The following is a 24,295-nucleotide window of genomic DNA, read 5'->3' on the forward strand; positions in this document are numbered from 1 at the left end:
CCTTGTGTTTTTTTTTTTACTCCCTCTCCTTTCAACTTTTCTCTTCCTCACAGCAACGTCAAGTTCAACGTCGCCTATTGGCCAGCACCTCGCCGAGCATCCCCGCTGTCACAAGCACTTTACATGACCAATCAACGCCGAGGGCCTACTTAACATGCACGAAAGCGTCCAATCCCTCGACGGGTGGGCGTGGCCGCACGCGTTGTTGCTAAGCTTCGGCATCTCAATCGTTACCATCCCTTTCAGTAAGTTGATTGGGATCTGTCAACATTCTCAAGCGACTCTCCTCCCTTCGCCCTTGCCCCGCCCTCTCTACGCCCTCCCTTTACAAAAAGCTTTCCTATTGGCTGATACGAAAGCGAAAACCTCGCCTTCCTGCCTGGACCGCTCTCCTATTGGACGCTTCGCTTGTCAATCAGCGTATGTCAAACGAGAGCCGTGCTCCCATTTATATGGACTAAGAAGTCCCCCGAAGCGACTGAACTCCTTGTAGTTCGTCCCACTTCGTCTTGTTTTGATTTTTTTCCCCTCTTCGGTCCGGGACGAAGTGGAGAGATTTAGTTGTATTTTTCTAGTTTTACACATAGAGTATAGAGAGAAGTATATCATCCAGCCAAGTATGGAGCTGAACTCTCTGCTAATCCTCCTGGAGGCAGCTGAATATTTGGAGAGAAGAGACCGAGGTATTTGTCACTGACCCTGGAGGGAGGGAGCTGCTGATCCATGGGGGGCACTGCTCTGTCATCCGCTTCTGTCACTTTCTACTGTGTGTATATATATACTGTGTATCTGTCTATGTGCATAATATATACACTATACTATATATACACTGCACCTTCTACTGTGTGTGTATATATATATACTGTGTATCTGTCTATGTGCATAATATACTATATATATATATATATATATATATATATATATATACTGCACCTTCTACTGTGTGTGTATATATATATATACTGTGTATCTGTCTATGTGCATAATATACTATATATATATATACTGCACCTTCTACTGTGTATAATGTACTATATATATATATACTGTGTATAATGTACTATATATATATATACTGTGTATAATGTACTATATATATACACTGCACCTTCTACTGTGTATAATGTACTATATATATATATACTGCACCTTCTACTGTCTGTATATATATACTGTGTATAATGTACTGTATATATATATATACTGTGTATCTGTCTATGTGCATAATATACACACCATACTATATATATATATATATATATATATACACTGCACCTTCTACTGTGTATAATGTACTGTGTATATATACTGTGTATAATGTACTATATATATATACTGTGTATCTGTCCATGTGCATAATATACTATATATATATATATACTGCACCTTCTACTGTGTATAATGTACTATATATATATATATACTGTGTATAATGTACTGTATATATATACTGTGTATCTGTCTATGTGCATAATATACACACTATACTATATATATACTGCACCTTCTACTGTGTATAATGTACTGTATATATACACTGTGTATAATGTACTATATATATACTGTGTATAATGTACTATATATATACTGTGTATCTGTCCATGTGCATAATATACTATATATATATATACTGCACCTTCTACTGTGTGTAATGTACTATATATATATATACTGTGTATAATGTACTATATATATATATATACTGTGTATAATGTACTATATATATATACTGTGTATCTGTCTATGTGCATAATATACACACTATACTATATATATACTGCACCTTCTACTGTGTATAATGTACTATATATATATACACTGTGTATAATGTACTATACACTGTGTATAATGTACTATATATATATATACTGTGTATCTGTCTATGTGCATAATATACACACCATACTATATATATATATACTGCACCTTCTACTGTGTATAATGTACTATATATATATACACTGTGTATAATGTACTATATACTGTGTATAATGTACTGTATATATACACTGTGTATAATGTACTATATATATACTGTGTATAATGTACTATATATATACACTGTGTATAATGTACTATATATATATACACTGTGTATAATGTACTATATACTGTGTATAATGTACTATATATATACACTGTGTATAATGTACTATATATATATATACTGTGTATAATGTACTATATACTGTGTATAATGTACTGTATATATACACTGTGTATAATGTACTATATATATACTGTGTATAATGTACTATATATATACACTGTGTATAATGTACTATATATATATACACTGTGTATAATGTACTATATACTGTGTATAATGTACTATATATATACACTGTGTATAATGTACTATATATATATATACTGTGTATCTGTCTATGTGCATAATATACACACTATATATATATATACTGCACCTTCTACTGTGTATAATGTACTATATATATATATATATATATATATATATACACTGTGTATAATGTGCATAAAATAATATATATATATACACTGCACCTTCTACTGTGTATAATATACTATGTATATATACATTGAAGTTCATCAGTGTATGCTATGTATATATGTATACTATGCACGTTATATATATACACACTGCAGTCTATATCAGTATATACATAGCATACACTGATGAAAACTACAATGTATATATATATAGTGCACATTATAATTTATATTATAAATATACATATACGATGCACATTACAGTATAACATGCAGAATGTACATAGTATAGCAGTATATATATATACACATTATAGTGTGCACTATGTATGATATGTATATATATATATAAACTGATATAGCCTGCAATGTGTATATTTTTAGGCTACTTTCACACTAGCGTTGTTTTAATCCGGCGTTCAATTCCGACACCGGAACTGCCCGCCGGATCCGGAAAAACGTGTGAAAACGGATTACATTTGAATCCTGATCAGGATTTTGATCACAATGAAAAAATGCATTGGAAAAAACGGATCCGCCATTTATGGACTTTAACTTTTTTTTCACATTTTTCGGGTTTAACATGCAAAAGCCGGATCCGTTTTGACTGAACACACAGCGCCAGATCCGGCGTTAATGCAAGTCAATGGGAAAAAGGCCTGATCCGGCGTTCAGTCAAAGTGTTCAGGCTTTTTGGCCGGAGGTAAAAATACTGCATGCTACGTTTTTCTGAAATGCCTGATCAGTCAAAAAGACTGAACTGAAGACATCCTGATGCATCCTGAAGGACTGACTCTCCATTCAGAATGCATGGGGATAAAACTGATCAGTTCTTTTCCGGATTTGAGCCCCTAGGACGGAACTCTATGCCGGAAAAGAAAAACGCTAGTGTGAAAGTACCCTTAGATATATTTTACGCACTTCTATATATTGCACTGTCTATATCAATCATTATTTTGTATATATATATATACCCGCCCCGCACCATTTCTGCACACACTTTGCACTTGTATGCATGTAAACACGGTATATATACTTTGCATGCTGTTATATATATTTATATATAAAGTACAGGATCTGGCGCCTGCAGTGGATAGTCGCCATGTCACACGCCAACCAACCTTCTGCTAATGTATGTATTATTTATAATGATATGATGAGATATGGCGGTGTTTCTGTGATGAGTGCAGCCCGCACCCGGTTTCTGTACACAGCGCCCAGTCGTGTCCTGTGTTCTTGCGTGTTGTATGTGACACGGGTCTGGGGACATGCCTGTCATGTGTAGGTCCTCTGCTGTTACATGTGCGTGTATGGGCTGTAGCGCTGGGGACCACATCTGTAATGAGATCACCCCGCCTGTCCGATCAGCTGCAGCTGACACATGAGGGGGGGTTGTTATACAGTGTAGCAGAGCTGAATTTGTTTGCTTTGGGACTCCAGTGTTCACTCTTATCTGCAGTTCCTATGGAAAACCATAAATGGCCTACCGGACCCAAGTTCACTGCCTTGGCACACTCTGCCCTGCTACAGCCACATTCTCAGCTCTGCTACATGCACAAACTCAGCTCTGCACAAACTCATCTGTGCTAGTTGCACGTGTTAGTCTCAAACACATCACTGCTGCAGCCACATACTCAGCTCTGCTACGTGCACAGACAACCTGTTGTGAAGTCACATACTCAGCTCTGCTACATGCACAAACAAGGTCTTGTAAAGCCACATACTCAGCACCTACACAGCTCTGCTTGGTATGTGAAACTCATCTCTGCTCCATCTGTATTGCAGCACAGAACTCTGCTATTAACCCCCTCCTCCCCTTGCCTCTCTCGTTGCAGAAGCAGAACATGGCTATGCATCAGTTTTACCCTTCGACAGTGATTACTCCTTGAAGAAAACCAAAGCAGCCTCACTATCTAGAAAATCACAGAATAACAGGTAACCAGAGAAGGGCCCGAACTCCAATCCCAAGGAGGACGGGAGGGGGAGGTGCCGGGGGCCGTCGCCATCTTTCCTGCCTGGGCTTGGCTCTGTTTTGATTTCATATAAACACTGCCACGCGTACACCATGCCTGCGAGTCCAGCTCTGCACTTCCTCCTGGTCTCTCGCACACACACAGTGTCACTACACCTTGCCTGCGAGTCCAGCTCTGCACTTCCTCCTGCTCTCTCGCGCACACACAGTGTCACTACACCATGCCTGCGAGTCCAGCTCTGCACTTCCTCCTGCTCTCTCGCACACACACAGTGTCACTACACCATGCCTGCGAGTCCAGCTCTGCACTTCCTCCTGGTCTCTCGCACACACACAGTGTCACTACACCATGCCTGCGAGTCCAGCTCTGCACTTCCTCCTGCTCTCTCGCACACACACAGTGTCACTACACCATGCCTGCGAGTCCAGCTCTGCACTTCCTCCTGCTCTCTCGCACACACACAGTGTCACTACACCATGCCTGCGAGTCCAGCTCTGCACTTCCTCCTGCTCTCTCGCACACACACAGTGTCACTACACCATGCCTGCGAGTCCAGCTCTGCACTTCCTCCTGGTCTCTCGCACACACACAGTGTCACTACACCATGCCTGCGAGTCCAGCTCTGCACTTCCTCCTGCTCTCTCGCACACACACAGTGTCACTACACCATGCCTGCGAGTCCAGCTCTGCACTTCCTCCTGCTCTCTCGCACACACACAGTGTCACTACACCATGCCTGCGAGTCCAGCTCTGCACTTCCTCCTGGTCTCTCGCACACACACAGTGTCACTACACCATGCCTGCGAGTCCAGCTCTGCACTTCCTCCTGCTCTCTCGCACACACACAGTGTCACTACACCATGCCTGCGAGTCCAGCTCTGCACTTCCTCCTGCTCTCTCGCACACACACAGTGTCACTACACCATGCCTGCGAGTCCAGCTCTGCACTTCCTCCTGCTCTCTCGCACACACACAGTGTCACTACACCATGCCTGCGAGTCCAGCTCTGCACTTTCTCCTGGTCTCTCGCACACACACAGTGTCACTACACCATGCCTGCGAGTCCAGCTCTGCACTTCCTCCTGCTCTCTCGCGCACACACAGTGTCACTACACCATGCCTGCGAGTCCAGCTCTGCACTTCCTCCTGCTCTCTCGCGCACACACAGTGTCACTACACCATGCCTGCGAGTCCAGCTCTGCACTTTCTCCTGCTCTCTTGCACACACACAGTGTCACTACACCATGCCCGCGAGTCCAGCTCCGCACTTCCTCCTGGTCTCTCGCACACACACAGTGTCACTACACCATGCCTGCGAGTCCAGCTCTGCACTTCCTCCTGCTCTCTCGCACACACACAGTGTCACTACACCATGCCTGCGAGTCCAGCTCTGCACTTCCTCCTGCTCTCTCGCGCACACACAGTGTCACTACACCATGCCTGCGAGTCCAGCTCTGCACTTTCTCCTGCTCTCTTGCACACACACAGTGTCACTACACCATGGCCGCGAGTCCAGCTCTGCACTTCCTCCTGGTCTCTCGCACACACACAGTGTCACTACACCATGCCTGCGAGTCCAGCTCTGCACTTCCTCCTGGTCTCTCGCACACATACAGTGTCACTACACCATGCCTGCGAGTCCAGCTCTGCACTTCCTCCTGCTCTCTCGCACACACACAGTGTCACTACACCATGCCCGCGAGTCCAGCTCTGCACTTCCTCCTGGTCTCTCACACACACACAGTGTCACTACACCATGCCTGCGAGTCCAGCTCTGCACTTCCTCCTGCTCTCTCGCACACACACAGTGTCACTACACCATGCCTGCGAGTCCAGCTCTGCACTTCCTCCTGCTCTCTCGCACACACACAGTGTCACTACACCATGCCTGCGAGTCCAGCTCTGCACTTCCTCCTGCTCTCTCGCACACACACAGTGTCACTACACCATGCCTGCGAGTCCAGCTCTGCACTTCCTCCTGGTCTCTCGCACACACACAGTGTCACTACACCATGCCTGCGAGTCCAGCTCTGCACTTCCTTCTGCTCTGTCACACACACAGTGTCACTACACCATGCCTGCGAGTCCAGCTCTGCACTTCCTCCTGGTCTCTCGCACACACACAGTGTCACTACACCATGCCTGCGAGTCCAGCTCTGCACTTCCTCCTGCTCTCTCGCACACACACAGTGTCACTACACCATGCCTGCGAGTCCAGCTCTGCACTTCCTCCTGGTCTCTCGCACACACACAGTGTCACTACACCAGGCCTGCGAGTCCAGCTCTGCACTTCCTCCTGGTCTCTCGCACACACACAGTGTCACTACACCATGCCTGCGAGTCCAGCTCTGCACTTCCTCCTGCTCTCTCGCACACACACAGTGTCACTACACCATGCTTGCGAGTCCAGCTCTGCACTTCCTCCTGCTCTCTCGCGCACACACAGTGTCACTACACCAGGCCTGCGAGTCCAGCTCTGCACTTCTTCCTGCTTTCTCGCACACACACAGTGTCACTACACCATGCCTGCGAGTCCAGCTCTGCACTTCTTCCTGCTTTCTCGCACACACACAGTGTCACTACACCATGCCTGCGAGTCCAGCTCTGCACTTCCCCCTGGTCTCTCGCACACACACAGTGTCACTACACCATGCCTGCGAGTCCAGCTCTGCACTTCCTCCTGGTCTCTCGCACACACACAGTGTCACTACACCATGCCTGCGAGTCCAGCTCTGCACTTCCTCCTGGTCTCTCGCACACACACAGTGTCACTACACCATGCCTGCGAGTCCAGCACTGCACTTCCTCCTGCTCTCTCGCACACACACAGTGTCACTACACCATGCCTGCGAGTCCAGCTCTGCACTTCCTCCTGCTCTCTCGCACACACACAGTGTCACTACACCATGCCTGCGAGTCCAGCTCTGCACTTCCTCCTGCTCTCTCGCACACACACAGTGTCACTACACCATGCCTGCGAGTCCAGCTCTGCACTTCCTCCTGCTCTCTCGCACACACACAGTGTCACTACACCATGCCTGCGAGTCCAGCTCTGCACTTCCTCCTGCTCTCTCGCGCACACACAGTGTCACTACACCATGCCTGCGAGTCCAGCTCTGCACTTCCTCCTGCTCTCTCGCGCACACACAGTGTCACTACACCATGCCTGCGAGTCCAGCTCTGCACTTTCTCCTGCTCTCTTGCACACACACAGTGTCACTACACCATGCCCGCGAGTCCAGCTCCGCACTTCCTCCTGGTCTCTCGCACACACACAGTGTCACTACACCATGCCTGCGAGTCCAGCTCTGCACTTCCTCCTGCTCTCTCGCACACACACAGTGTCACTACACCATGCCTGCGAGTCCAGCTCTGCACTTCCTCCTGCTCTCTCGCGCACACACAGTGTCACTACACCATGCCTGCGAGTCCAGCTCTGCACTTTCTCCTGCTCTCTTGCACACACACAGTGTCACTACACCATGGCCGCGAGTCCAGCTCTGCACTTCCTCCTGGTCTCTCGCACACACACAGTGTCACTACACCATGCCTGCGAGTCCAGCTCTGCACTTCCTCCTGGTCTCTCGCACACATACAGTGTCACTACACCATGCCTGCGAGTCCAGCTCTGCACTTCCTCCTGCTCTCTCGCACACACACAGTGTCACTACACCATGCCCGCGAGTCCAGCTCTGCACTTCCTCCTGGTCTCTCACACACACACAGTGTCACTACACCATGCCTGCGAGTCCAGCTCTGCACTTCCTCCTGCTCTCTCGCACACACACAGTGTCACTACACCATGCCTGCGAGTCCAGCTCTGCACTTCCTTCTGCTCTGTCACACACACAGTGTCACTACACCATGCCTGCGAGTCCAGCTCTGCACTTCCTCCTGGTCTCTCGCACACACACAGTGTCACTACACCATGCCTGCGAGTCCAGCTCTGCACTTCCTCCTGCTCTCTCGCACACACACAGTGTCACTACACCAGGCCTGCGAGTCCAGCTCTGCACTTCCTCCTGGTCTCTCGCACACACACAGTGTCACTACACCAGGCCTGCGAGTCCAGCTCTGCACTTCCTCCTGGTCTCTCGCACACACACAGTGTCACTACACCATGCCTGCGAGTCCAGCTCTGCACTTCCTCCTGCTCTCTCGCACACACACAGTGTCACTACACCATGCTTGCGAGTCCAGCTCTGCACTTCCTCCTGCTCTCTCGCGCACACACAGTGTCACTACACCAGGCCTGCGAGTCCAGCTCTGCACTTCTTCCTGCTTTCTCGCACACACACAGTGTCACTACACCATGCCTGCGAGTCCAGCTCTGCACTTCCTCCTGCTCTCTCGCACACACACAGTGTCACTACACCATGCCTGCGAGTCCAGCTCTGCACTTCCCCCTGGTCTCTCGCACACACACAGTGTCACTACACCATGCCTGCGAGTCCAGCTCTGCACTTCCTCCTGGTCTCTCGCACACACACAGTGTCACTACACCATGCCTGCGAGTCCAGCTCTGCACTTCCTCCTGGTCTCTCGCACACACACAGTGTCACTACACCATGCCTGCGAGTCCAGCACTGCACTTCCTCCTGCTCTCTCGCACACACACAGTGTCACTACACCATGCCTGCGAGTCCAGCTCTGCACTTCCTCCTGCTCTCTCGCACACACACAGTGTCACTACACCATGCCTGCGAGTCCAGCTCTGCACTTCCTCCTGGTCTCTCGCACACACACAGTGTCACTCTCATCATCCTCTTTCCTTGCACACACGGACACTTAGAGGATCATTTGTTTAGACCGGTGTTTTAGACGCTGTCGGTGGATCTGCTGTAGTTATGTAGAGGCGCTGGCCTATACGTAATTTCGGCGCATCCACCGCCGGTTTAAATCGACGCCAGCTCCCTTGCCTAGAAAATAATAAATGAGACAGGCGTGGTGGCCTGCCCCCTTCACCGCCCACACGACGCCCCGTTTTTTAGATGTGGCGCGAGCGGGTAAAAATCACCTTTGCGGCTCAATCTGCATCAGATATTTCCGTATATCTGGTAGTAAATGACCCCCTTAGTTCCACCCCTGTACTGTACCCACTGACCACACGTCTATGCTGTGCTGCACGCGCGCCTTTAGGCTAGGTCTACACGACGACATTTGTCGCGCGACAGATAGGGCACAACTACACTGCAACATTTGTCGTGCAGCATTTTGTTGCACCAATGTTGCGCGACAATTTTTATAATGGCAGTCTATGGTGTCGCACTGCAACATGCGACATGCTGCGACTGCGACGCCACAGTTGCAGAAAGATCCATCTCGAATGGATTTTTTTGCGACTGTTGAGTCGCAGTCGCAGCATGTCGCATGTTGCAGTGCGAGAATGAAACAGAAATTCGGGGCACCCCCTTTAAGTTTTGAGCCCACTGCTGATAACTATGGTGCGGTACAGGGTGAGCGGCTAATATCAGTCACACATGCGAATATTATATTTCTGGATCACTAGCTAGCCAGGGAACTATAGACTGCATGCAAGTGGCTAGCAAATGTACCCAAGATAGACTTTATGGCTTGTGCCCCTTTAAATGACTTAGGAAGCAGATATTGGGTGACAACTACTGGTGGCAATGTCTATAGAGATTGTCACCCAACTTTCCACAAACCCTGACTGGCATACAAATGCTTATTGCTATGCAGAGTTCTATTTCCGGGGTGATTTTTTTTTGGGAACAGTCGAAACGCACCAAAAATTGCCCATAAATGAATGTTCATGAACCTGGCAGCTCAGGATGAACACCGCTGATTGGGGATTTGATTCAGTGCATTGGTTTATGGGAGAACAGCTCTGCTGACCTTTCTCGTGTGGTCCTGGCTCCATAAAATATGGCAGACTTCAGGGGCCACATGGACAAAAATGAAAAATCCAGCACGGATCATGGGAAGCGTATTCTGCTTCTCTTAGATCTAGCTTCCTTAATTGCGCGGGTATATTCACACAGGACGGGTTATACACAGAACGTTCTGCAGCTGTCCAATTCATTGACTGGTTTTGCAGAAATCCATGCACTTACTGCCAGAAGAACCCCATTCATGTGAAAATACAGATTTTCACTTAGGAATTTCTGCAACAAATGTTTAAAAACCCCCTTAATTGGCACAATGAAAGGCTTTCTTGCAGTAAATGATTAATTATTACTGATGATTTATTCATTGCGGTCTGTGGTTCTGACCAAGTGCCATGGTTGTGTTGTCTGAAGAGCATATGCCCTCCGTAAAAAAGCAGTTGCATATAGAATTAATCTACATACACATTTACACAGCAGCGCTCACTATGCCGTACTGCTCCTGAGTTACATCCTGTATTGCACTCCAGAGCTGCACTCACTATTCTGCTGGTGCAGTCACTGGGCCAGATGTATCATTACTCTGACAGCTCACTCCACTTTCACATATGGCTAAAGTCAGTTTTAGCCAAGTCAGATTTATGATCGGCCCTTTAAGACTATAATAAATGTGGTTTGACGGTAGCAGTTTATCCGTCAGTAAGCAGCTTTACAAAAGTCGCACATCTTAATGAAAAAGTCGCACGTTTTTATGAAAAAGTCGCATGTTCTATTAAAAAGTCTCATAAGATAAGCATGGTCCTCGCTGGAGTGAAATTGGGACTTTTTTGCGACTTTTTTGCGACTTTTTTAAAAAGTCGCTATAGTAAATTTGACTTGCCAATCATTTGCATAAGCCAAAACGCCCATTTTCTCAAAACTGGAGTGCTTAGCGCTTGCCTTCAAAAAGTCGCAAAAAAGTCGCAAAATCTTGATTTGCGCATTTTTTTGCGACTTTTTGACTCCACAAAAGTGACTTAGCCTAATGATATATCTGGCCCACTGTGTATATACATTACATTACTGATCCTGTACTGATCCTGAGTTACATCCTGTATTATACTCCAGAGCTGCACTCACTATTCTGCTGGTGCAGTCACTGTGTACATACATTACATTACTGATCCTGAGTTACATCCTGTATTATACTCCAGAGCTGCACTCACTATTCTGCTGGTGTAGTCACTGTGTACATACTGTGGGGTTTCGCTCTGGTAAATAGGGTAAGCGGGCAACAGTACAGAGGTAAAAAACAACTTCTCAACGCAAAATTTCAGTGTTTATTCACACTGCAAATGCACAAAACAATGCGTTACTTTGCAGTCTTGGGGCCAGATTTATCATTAGCTCAGGTCAGAATAATGGAGTGAAAAAGTCCCAAAAAAGTCCCAAACACTAAAACTGCGCACAAATTTGCGACTTTTTTCTGCTCTGCACTATGCTCGCCAGTTTTCTAAAAAAGTGGGCGTGTTTTCTTATGTAAATGAATCTCTAGACAGATTTACTATTGGGACTATTTAAAAAGTCGCAAAAAAGTCGCAAAAAGTGAGGACCATGCTTATCTTATAAGACTTTTTAATAGAACATGCGACTTTTTCATAAAAACGTGTGACTTTTTCGTAAAGATGTGCGACTTTTGTAAAGCTGCTTACTGACGGATAAACTGCTACCGTCAAACCACATTTATTACAGTCTTAAAGGGCCGATCATAAATCTGACTTGGCTAAAACTGACTTTAGCCATATGTGAAAGTGGAGTGAGCTGTCAGAGTAATGATAAATCTGGCCCATTGTGTTTACTTCACACAAATTGGAAAGTTCATATAAGACAAGTCACTTTCATGTCAGTTCTGCCTCCAGCAGTCCACGGCAGGCTTTGGGGGCCTGTTTCCTCGGCCCATGGGTCTCAGCCCTCCAACCTGGCCCCAAGCCTCAGATCCCAACTCACTATTCTGCTGGTGGAGTCACTGTGTACATACATTACATTACTTATCCTGTACTGATCCTGAGTTACATCCTGTATTATACACCAGAGCTGCACTCACTATTCTGCTGGTACAGTCACTGTGTACATACATTACATTACTTATCCTGTACTGATCCTGAGTTACATCCTGTATTATACACCAGAGCTGTACTCACTATTCTGCTGGTGGAGTCACTGTGTACATACATTACATTACTTATCCTATACTGATCCTGAGTTACATCCTGTATTATACACCAGAGCTGCACTCACTATTCTGCTGGTGGAGTCACTGTGTACATACATTACATTACTTATCCTATACTGATCCTGAGTTACATCCTGTATTATACACCAGAGCTGCACTCACTATTCTGCTGGTACAGTCACTGTGTACATACATTACATTACTTATCCTGTACTGATCCTGAGTTACATCCTGTATTATACACCAGAGCTGTACTCACTATTCTGCTGGTGCAGTCACTGTGTACATACATTACATTACTTATCCTGTACTGATCCTGAGTTACATGCTGTATTATACTCCAGAGCTGCACTCACTATTCTGCTGGTGCAGTCACTGTGTACATACATTACATTACTTATCCTGTACTGATCCTGAGTTACATCCTGTATTATACTCCAGAGCTGCACTCACTATTCTGCTGGTGCAGTCACTGTGTACATACATTACATTACTTATCCTGTACTGATCCTGAGTTACATCCTGTATTATACACCAGAGCTGTACTCACTATTCTGCTGGTGCAGTCACTGTGTACATACATTACATTACTTATCCTGTACTGATCCTGAGTTACATGCTGTATTATACTCCAGAGCTGCACTCACTATTCTGCTGGTGCAGTCACTGTGTACATTCTGTACATTACTTATCCTGTACTGATCCTGAGTTACATGCTGTATTATACACCAGAGCTGTACTCACTATTCTGCTGGTGGAGTCACTGTGTACATACATTACATTACTTATCCTGTACTGATCCTGAGTTACATCCTGTATTATACACCAGAGCTGTACTCACTATTCTGCTGGTGGAGTCACTGTGTACATACATTACATTACTTATCCTGTACTGATCCTGAGTTACATCCTGTATTATACACCAGAGCTGCACTCACTATTCTGCTGGTGGAGTCACTGTGTACATACATTACATTACTTATCCTGTACTGATCCTGAGTTACATCCTGTATTATACTCCAGAGCTGCACTCACTATTCTGCTGGTGGAGTCACTGTGTACATACATTACATTACTTATCCTGTACTGATCCTGAGTTACATGCTGTATTATACTCCAGAGCTGCACTCACTATTCTGCTGGTGCAGTCACTGTGTACATTCTGTACATTACATTACTCATCTTGTACTTCTGTCCATGTAATAAATACATGGGCCGGGTCTGCCATGTCTGATCATGCTACAAAAAATTGCTTGAAAAAATTCACTTCCCTTCAAATTATCTGATGACAACCCATAGAGCCGCCATTACATTTTGGGAAAAGTTGACTAAAGGGGAAGCTCATGTGATTTATCGTAATTTTAGGAGGAATTTATTTTTCGTGACCTAAATCTTAATTTAACGTACAATGGTAACGTACAATTGATCGACAATTTATAGTACTACCTAGATCTACTAATGGAAGAGTGACTCTCTATTTATTCCAAACGGCAACTTGAGGAACTTTTATCCCTATTGCGGCCATTAATAGACACTTGGGACTTACGGTCAGCTTGAGCCAGTTTGGAACAGTTATCCCCCAATTGCGGTCATAACCCCAATAGACATTTGGGACATAGCGGTTTATTTTTTATTGTATTTTATGACATGTTTTATGTAGCATTTATTATCGTGTAAAGTATGTATTATAAAGTGAGTGTGGATACATATCCTCAAGTGTTTGCCTGATATTTTGAGTGACCCCCTATCCAAGTTTTCTTAAATCTTAATTGCGCCTCTTCCATCTTATGAACCGTGCCCGGGCCGTCATTGGCAGCGGCAGATAATGGCTGCTTAATGCGCAGTGTGTTGACTTTACTCCACCCCCATGGAGACTGTGTGTACGGCTGATAGGAATATCTGATGTCCCCCACAAGGCTCCATGTACGGTATTAATATGTCTGTCACTCACACCTCACCACACCGATAGCTATTTGATCACTTGTTTCTTTCCTATTGCCAGAACCACATTACTTAAAGGGGTTGTCTGGGACCCGCAAAGTTCTGCTAAAGGCCCAGAGTGTGCTAAAAAAAACAAAAAAATGAACACCTTTAGGGGCATTGTTTTATTATTGCATTGCACTCATTTTGAGCTAAAATCATTTTTTCAATTGGTCTTTATTAACCATTTTGAGCCCCTTTCTCTGTACAGCCTTGAGATTCTCTAGTAGCAGGCTCTGTATTTTTACTGTATTCGGTCAGGCAGCTCAGCTGACGGCTCTTTATCTCTGCTCTCTGACCTCATAAAACACTCATTATCTCGCCTTCGCCGCTGCAGCCGATGAGTGTCGTATTCCTAAGCAGCGTTCTGGTTCATGTGCCCCTTTGGTAAATCTCACTGCTGGGGTGAGTCACTGGCTGCAGCGAGTCAGTGCCAGAGACATGTGCCGCCATATTGCCAGTTTTCAGCTGGCTCTCCGTCACAGTTAGGGCTCATTCAGACGGCCGTGTGCTTTGTTTCTCACCCGTTCCTCATTTTTGCGGACCGTCTGAATGAGCCCTTACTGTGAGTCTCATGCTACCAGTCCGGACAGTGAGCGTCAGCGTGCCACCATATTGCAGGTTTGCATTCGACAAGCACTTTCCCTGCTGACAGCTCTCTCCAGTCTCCACTGCTCCAACGCGGAGCCGACCTGCAGAAAAAAAACAGGCATCTGGGAGCCCGCCCTGCGATCCGTGCGACGGTCTTGATCATCAGAGGTGAGCTGATCCCTTGAGCTGAGGTGACCTGAGCTGACACCTGAGTCACTCACTGATCAGTCTGGATTGGAGCTGCGCGGTGCTGTCCTTCTGCGGTGTCTGCATACAACACAAGTCACACAGACACGTAAAGGGGTGATCCCATGATTGATGTAAAAAATGTAAATCAGACATCATATAGTACATGACGATCTCTATCTAACAAAGCTAGAACCAGCCCTGTACCTCACATGGATCCAGAGATCTCCTCATGTAACAGGTCAACCAGTTTCAAAGGTATAAATCTCCTGACAGATGCCCTTAAGGCCAAGTTCACACGAACGTATGGCTTTTATAGTTTTTTGCGGTCCGTTTTTTACGGATCCGTTGTTCCGTTTTTGAGTTCCGTTGTGTTTCCGTTTCCTTTCCGTTTTTCCGTTCCGTTTTTCCGTATGGCATATACAGTATACAGTAATTACATAGAAAAAATTGGGCTGGGCATAACATTTTCAATAGATGGTTCAGAAAAAAACGGAACGGATACGGAAGACATACGGATGCATTTCCGTATGTGTTCCGTTTTTTTTTGCGGACCCATTGACTTTAATGGAGCCACGGAACGTGATTTGCGGCCAAATATAGGACATGTTCTATCTTTAAACGGAACGGAAAAACGGAAATACGGAAACGGAATGCATACGGAACACATTCCGTTTTTTTTGCGGAACCATTGAGATGAATGGTTCCGTATACGGACCGTATACGGAAGACAAAAAAAACGGCCCGTACACCCGCAAAAAAAAAACGTTTGTGTGAACTAGGCCTAACACTGAGCGCGTGCGACCAGCTCAGTGAGGTGGACATGAAATAAGGAAAGGGACAAACAGCAGGTGGCGCTATACAGATACATTTATTGCATAGCTCACTGGCTATAGTAAATTTTTAATTACATGCAATTACAGAAGTATTCAGATCCCGGGGCCGTTTGTTTGAAAAATGTAGAATTTTTTTTCGTGGCACAGCCACTTACAGACCAGTATTGGTGCAAGGCTTTCCCCAAATTCCCTTCCCTTTGACTGGTCCAGACTCCTGGTTCCCAGTGGCCACAACAGGGGACAATAGCAGGACTCACTGGTGACAAACTGGAGAAAGAAGATGATTCGATTCGGCCATGCCTGCCGCCCAGCATGCTGCTGCTGGGAGTGACCTTGCTGATTCCTCCTGAGTAAGGGAGGATTCTGCCAATTACAGCGCCTCTTGTGGTTTCCCTGACCCATTGTCGGCATCCTGCCTCTGGTCTGGACCCCGCCTCTTTGCAGCCTTAAAGGATTTGTCCACTTTTAAGAGTCCTCTGCAGGGAAACCCAGGTGTTCTGTTTCTCTCCAGCGCCACCACAGGCAGACCGAAACATTACATGGTATTCGTTGAAAACAACTGGCCGTCTGTGTAATGCACGGAGATGCTTTTCGTAGATGCTGTAATTGATGGAGATCCCGAGAATAGGCATTTTTACTATCGGGTGGGACGTGCGGCACAGGAAAGGGCAGGACACATCTGTGTTTTGCGGATCTGCGGTTTGTGGACTCCAAAACAGATACGGTTGTGTGAATGAGGCCTAAAGCGGTTTTCCAGGCTGAAGACAGGTCATCAATATAAAATGCATGGAAAACCCCTTTAAAGTGGTTATTCAAGATCTATAATGCCGCCCCCCTTCCCCCCCCCCCCGCCTATATACAGTATGTGCCCGGGCCCCTCACAAAGGTTATACTTACCTCGCTCCCTGGCACCTGATGTCGGAAAGCCCGCCGCTGTATCTCCCCATCACGTGGTTGAAAACATCCGGCGCCAGGGGGAAAGGGCAGCCAATAGCAGGCAGTGATGGGGATGAGCCTCCCTAACGTCACCCGCGATGCTCGGGAGGTTCGCGGCCTACTATAGGCTACCCTCCCCCCTGGATGTTTTCATCCGTGCAGCGTCGGCTGCGTCGGCATCAGAAGCGACGCAGGTGCCAGGGAGCGAGGTAAATATAACCTCCGCGAGGGGCCTAGGACGTTATAGATCTTGGATAACCCCTTTAAGGATTTCAGCTCTGGATGGCCAAATTCTGCTAAATTATTAGGTGTTGTATAGGATTTGCAATAATCAGCTAAATCCTTTTGTTTGCTATTTGTCCCTTTAAGCGAAAGAAAGTTTTTCCTAGTATAACAAGTGCGTTGTGTGACTGCAGACCGCGTCCTCCGAAGCCCCCACTGTTCCCTAGGATGGTCGCCAGCTCCTTCTCAATAGGGTTCTCAACTGTTTTCTTCCCTCTCCCTGCTGCAGTATTTCTATTCTTAACTTTTAATTAAACTTTAGCCCATGTTTTGTATTCTCGCGACATTCAGCTTGTAGCATGCTCACGTCTCGTCCTCTCTCCTCCTCTGCTCTCCTGACATATTTGTTTTATCAAATCCTCGTATTCCCCATAAAAACGTCTTTTCTGAGAACGATGCGCTGTGCTGTTCCCGTGTTACTCCTTCTGGAAATGTAATAACGAAATAATAATTTTCCAACTGGGCGTTTCCATTTCCTGTTATTAGTGGGCGTCTCCACACTCTGCTGATTGGACAGTGTCAGATTGTGCAGGGACACGCCCAGCTAATTCGGGGAGTGGTAACGCCCAGTTATCAATGTATAGTTTCGAATGACAGATCTGCCTAGCAGTGAATACATTTTGGGAATTGTATTTACTATGTTTTTAGTTTTTATGTAGCTCACAATTTCTTTCGGATCGACTGTGAATGAGAGACAGGTTTTTTTCCCAGCAATTTTAAATGCTTGTAAAGTACAATGCTGTGAGCTTTAGGAGGCATTCACACCGCTATATCCCTTTTTGTGGTCCACTAATCGCGGATGTGCAAAATACGGATGTGGTCCGCGTGCGTCCTGCACTTTTTGCGCTCCCCATTGAAAAAATGCCTATTTTTGTCGGCAAAACGGGGAAGGGTAGGACATGTTCTATAATTTGTGGCTCGGTCACACGGATGCAGACAGCACACAGGTGACACCCGTGTGCTAGCCACATTATTTCCGCCCAATGGAAATGTACGGGTTCGCGTGTGATCATGTGGATCGGGTGTGAACCGAAAATATGGTTGTGTACATGCATCCTAGAGGGAATCTGTCACCAATCCCTCCTTCACTGCTTTGGCAGTGCCGGGCCCTGTCAATCAAAGCAGCCAGGGAGGGGCAACAAGAGCAATGGTGACGCCCTCTTTGCACCAAAGGCCTAATTTGCATATTAAGAAAAAGTATCATAACTCTGGAATTTAATCAGGTGAACCACAGCTATGTGTCTGTCCAAACAGCTGGATAGAGAGGTCGCTGGTGATAGATCCCCTTTAAAGGGCATCTGTCAGCAGTTTTGTCCCTATGACACTGGCTGACCTGTTCCATGTGTGCTTGGCAGCTGAAGACATCTGTGTTGGTCCCATGTTCATATGTGTCCGCATTGCTGAGAAAAATGCTATAGTATATGCAAATGAGCCTCTAGGAGCAACGGGGGCGTTACCATTACACCTAGAGGCTCAGCTCTCTCTGCAACTGCTGCGCCCCCTGCACTTTGATTAACAGAGCCAGGCGGTGAAAACGTCATCACACCTTCCTGGCCCTGTCAATCAAAGTGCAGAGGGTGCATAAGTGTTTTTGATGGCATTTTAAATTTTGTTGCCGCGGTGCCCACAATTTTGCGGTCCAGAATACACAGGCATCGCCCATGTGAACGTTGTGCTCCTCGACTTAAATGAGTCCGCGATCCGCAAAAATACTGCAAAAGATAGGACATGTTCTATCTTTTGCGGAGCGGAGGTACGGATTGGAAGCGCTTCCGTGGGCTTTCTGGTCCGTGTCTCAGCTCCCCAAAAGTTAGGACATGTCCTATCTTTTGCTGTATTTTGCGGATTGTGGACCGATTCAAGTCAATAGGTCTGCACCACAATACGAGATTCACATGGCGGGTGCCCGTGTATTACGGACCATGTGACTACCATACGGTTCTGTGAATGAGCCCTTAGTAAAATTCTTTTTCTCCCTGTTTTAGTATATGTTATACCAGCAGCCCACCGCCGCTCTCCTCCGCCGGAGCGCTGACCTGCTCTCCCCGCAGCCCCTCTAGCAGGTTCAGCTGCTCTGTCCATTCCATGCAGGTTAAGCCCTGCTCTGTCTCTGACTACCCTTAGTGTGCGCTCGTGTTTACTGACTATGGTGTTGCCTGATTCCTCAGGGCTCCCCACCAGTATCTCTCGACCCCTGTGTATCAGCAGTCACTGAACAGAGACCACAGTAAGAAGTAGCAGCCTGGTGGTTTCCCTGCAGCGGAGTCCAGATCCCTGTATAGGGGGTTAAAATCTGAATACCAGGGGCACCAGTTAGGTAAGGCCTCATGCACACGGCCATTGTGAGGCCGTTCTGTGCATTGGGGACCACAATTTGCGCTGCAACACAATGCACAGCAACATCCGTCTGCACCGTAAAAAAAAAATAGAACATGTTCCATTTTTTTGCGGTGCGGAGGCCCAGACAGAAACACCACGGAAGCACTCCGTAGTGCTTCCGTGGGGTTCCGTGCCTCCATTCAAGTGAATAGGTCCGCATCCGTAATGCGAGGAGCACATGGCCGCTGCCCGCATATTGAGGACCCGCTCTGTGCATGAGGCCTAAGTTGAATCAGTTCAGTTGCACAGTGGACCCACATTTACTTCATAGCAGTATATACGTCTATTCCCCATAAAATAACAATTCTGGAGATTCTGAGATTTCTGCGCCTCTATTATTCTTACTAGAAAATAATGAATAAATAGACAACTGGTCGTTACCAGCTAGTGGGGGAAGGGGGGGTGTTCCAAAGGGTTTCTGAGCTTAAAAAACAAAAACCCACAGTTCAAAACACCAATGGAGGCCCCATGCTAAATGCTGTGTGTGAATGCAGCCTTATGTAGTCAGTTTGTAGCAGATTGGTAGAGGGACTGTCGGCGGCGGCGAGGGGCCCGCACAGTCCAGCCGGTACGAGGAGGTTACTTCTGGGCTCTCGCACTTCACATGTTTGCTGGGCAGCGTTACAGGTCATTCAGCGTGACATGAACAGGGACATTCTGTTCTGCTTCTTTGTTGTGGTAACATTTATTCCGAGTCCTCTGTCCAAATGTTTCCTGAAACAGCAGGTGTCCTGCGAACGCTTGTATCGGCTGCAGGTGGACGCGAGACGCTTTTTATTTACCCCCCGGTTGAAAATGCAGTATATGGACATGAAAAGATGGATCCTTGTCTCTGCATTTATCAGCATTGTGTCTGTGGAAGTCAAGGGGTTTTCAGGGACCCAGCACGTCCGGCCAACTCACATTAACTACGCACAACTCGTCTGCAGAAAAAAAGTTTGTAATATACTTACCACTCTGAAGTTGCGTGGATCGGACACTCAGGAACCCGGTCATGTCACGCCCCTGCTTTCTGCTTCCGCCAACCCTCAGGTCCTTTACCAGGTTTACAGCCTAGGCTATGGCTGGGATGTTACTTCCGTTGTAGACAGGGCCAGAACTATTCCTCTCTCTGGCGCTTGCGCAGATGAGGTGGATTCAGTTGTCTGCGCGTGACCCAGACGAGGAATAGTTCTGACCCCGTCCACAGCAGAAGTGAGGTCCTGTCCATAGCCCAGGCCTAAAACCTGGTAAAGGACGTGACGTCTGAGGAAGCAGGATTTTCAGAAGAGAAGCGCCAGACCTGAGCAACTTCAGGATGGTAAGTATATTATAAGTAGTTCACTGATTGACTCTACATTGCTTAAAGGGGTTGTCTCATTTTAGACAATGGGGGCATATCGCTAGAATATACTACCCCGGTTGTCGGATAGGTGCGGGTCCCACCTCCCTATATCGAGAACGGAGCGGGCAAAGTGGTAGCTGGAGGACTCCGATCCGGCCACTATTATGCGCTTTCCCCATAGAAGTGAATGTTAGCGCACCGCGGATGGCCAGCCACTGCTCCCATTCATTTCTATGGGCTCGACCGAAATAGCCGAGCCAGTGCTCGTATATTTTCGGCAGCCCCATAGAAATGAATGGAGGGCGGCTGCGCGTGCGCAGTGCACCCTCCACCACTTTCGGGGCTCTGTTTAAGAAATAGGTGCAAATCCCAGCACCTATCAGACAATGGGGGCATATCCTAGCAATGTGCCCCCGTTGTCTGAGATGAGACAACCCCTTTAACCCTAGAAAACTAGGTAGATTCACTGCTCAATAGAGGTAAGAACATAGAATTGAAATGATAGGATAAAAACCCTCAATTTCAATGGTATACATTTAAAGTGGGTGTGGGTGCAATACACTAAATAAACCTAATAAAGCCAATAAAAACGATACACTGTTGATTATTAAAGGGGGTGTCTGCTTTTGTTATAGTGATCACCTATCCTCAGATCGGCATATGTACCTGTCACTGTAGTTGCAGTGTTTGGGGGTTAGCAATGCTCCATACTTTGGGTATATATATATATATATATATAGTGTAATAGTCAAACCCAACACTCACTATTGGAGACCCCTATCATAGGGACCTATGATGGGAAGCACGAGGAAGTGTTGAAAATACCGATAACGTATTGGGGTATCCTGAAGGCAGATACGGACATCAGGGACTATGTTATGGATAATCCCTCAGTCACATTTAGGAGGGGAGAGAACCTAAGAGACCATCTCATATATGGTTATCTGGTCCCAACTTCAAAGGAGAAGACCTGGTTGAGTTATAAAGGCCTCATGCACACGACCGTATTTTTGGTCTGAGACCAATCAGATGTAGACCCTTTTATTTCTATGGAGTTGCAAAAAATGTGGACAGCATATGGATGTCATCTGTGTGTTGTCGGAATCCGTGCGGCCATTCTGCACATTGTACAACATGTCCTATTCTCAGTTTTTTGGACGAGCATAGGCTTTTCTATAACAGGGACCGAGGAAAGTGTGACCGCAAAATACATACGGTCGTGTGCATCAGGCCTAACCAAGAGGAACCTTCCGATGTGGTGTCCTTACATTTGATCGCGTCACGATACATCAGACATATATGCGAGCACAGGGACAGCGCTAGTGCTGCGAGGTAGTAGTTTATGTAGCGCTATTGCTGCTCCATGATGATAATACCTTGAAAATGCTGGACTATAGGAAACATTGGTAAACGGTCCAGGATCTCAGGTTCAAAGCCTGGAGCCCAACAATTCTAAGGAGCCATTCACACGTCGCTTTTTTACAGCGGAATTTTGGCGCGGGCACTGCACTGAAATTAGGCAGCGGCCTCATTGTTTCTGCCTACCATTCTTTTTAATGAGAAGTTCGTGGAGTGGCGGTTTAAAGCCAGAACCGTGCCAAGAATGTCCACCATGCCTGAATGGGAGGCAGAAACGATACAGTTGCCGACCGAATTTTGCCACGATGTCCACGCAAACATCCCACTAGAGTTTTTTTTTTAAATTTTGAGTTTTTATTCAATTCTACAAACGTACCTCCTTTATTGAGCAGCGAATCTATTATATATATTCTATGCATTCTGTATAAGCTTTCTTCTGCAGGTGGGTTATATATAAATAAGATTTAAAACAAATAAATTGCAAATGAGCCAAACAATAAAATAATCCAAGTAGAGATGAGAATACCACCACACGTTCCTCCAACATGTATATTGTAATCAAAGAATCGATACTATCATTATTGATGGCATTTTGCGGAACGGAACAGCCGTCCCCTAATAGAACAGTCCTGTCCTTGTCCGTAATGCGGACAATAACAGGGCATGTTCTATTTTTTTGTGGAACGGAAATACGGACGTACGGAAACGGAATGCACACGGAGTAACTTCCGTTTTTTTTTTTGCAGACCCATTGAAATGAATGGTTCTGCATACGGTCCGCAAAAAAACTAAACGGAGCGGACACGGAAAGAAAATACGTTGGTGTGCACGAGACCTAATACAGCTATACATATAATCATGCTTGAGCCTCCTTCAAAACAGATAGGAACAAAACATTAATAAGCAAAGAAGAAAATGCCATAACCAAAGGAGGAACAATGTCAGTGGTCCGACCCCCCTACCTCGACGCACGTTTCACGTGTTACCGCTTCGTCAGGAGGAAGGGGCTATACTACATTTTTAATTACACACAATTACAAAAGTTTTCAGATCCAGGTGCTGGTTTGAAAAATGGAGACTGTGTTTCGTGGCACAACCCTTTTAAGAGAAAACAAACTCAATCTCAATCTCCCGCCAAATATTTTTTATAAAAAGTGATCGAAAAGTTCTACCCACTCCAAATAAAATGAGCTCCCTAGACTCCCTAAATATACAAACCTTATGAGGGTCAGAATATGGCAATGGAAAGAAAAAAAAAAAAAAATTCCCAATTTTTTTTTTTACGTATTAAAACAAAATAAAAACTAAATAAATGTGGTAATCTCTGTAATCGTACTGACAATAGTATTACTGTGCCAGTCTGTGGTCCGCTGTTTCCCGGCTGGCTGCTGGTTGGAATTGCGTCTCATCTCACCATAGTAATGGCGAGATGAGACATCCCCTTTAACATGATTGGTATTGCGTAAAAAGTTATGGGTGTCCGAATATGGCGATACCAAGAAAATGTCGATTTCTTTTTCAAAGCTTTTTATTTTTTTTTCGTTAAAGTACGACATAAAAAATCGATACAAATAATTGCCGTAATTGTACTGACCCACAGAATAAGGTTGTCGTGTAATTTGTAGCGCACTGTGAACAAAACCCCAAAAACCATGGTGGAATTACGTGTTTTTTGGGGTTTTTTTCACACGACAAAGAATTTTTTCCCCCAGTTTTTCAATGCTGTTAAATTAACTGGTGCTTTTAAAATACAACTTGTCTCCGCAAAAAAACAAGCCCTCAATAAGCAGAAAAGTAAAAACGTTACGGCTCTTGGAAGGCAGGAAGGAAACATGAAAAGGGTATAAGGCCCCTTTCACAGGGGCGAGTTTTCTGCGGACCCATTCACTTCAATGGGGCTGTGCACGTGAGCGGTGATTTTC

The 24,295-nt window shown here is 45.9% G+C and overlaps 1 protein-coding gene across 1 annotated transcript in view; it reads left to right on the top strand.

Annotated features, from left to right (window-relative positions):
* The first annotated feature begins 426 nt into the window (after positions 1–426).
* MXD4 (MAX dimerization protein 4) overlaps positions 427–24,295 on the top strand; it is a 66,420-nt gene continuing 42,551 nt past the window's right edge. The window contains exons 1-2 of the mRNA XM_040419214.1: positions 427–683; positions 4,305–4,404. Of these exons, the coding sequence (XP_040275148.1) occupies positions 620–683; positions 4,305–4,404 (164 nt within the window). The 5' untranslated portion in view covers positions 427–619. The remainder of the gene's footprint in view (positions 684–4,304; positions 4,405–24,295) is intronic.

Source organism: Bufo bufo, chromosome 2, assembly GCF_905171765.1.
Source record: "Bufo bufo chromosome 2, aBufBuf1.1, whole genome shotgun sequence".
Lineage (NCBI taxonomy): Eukaryota > Metazoa > Chordata > Amphibia > Anura > Bufonidae > Bufo > Bufo bufo.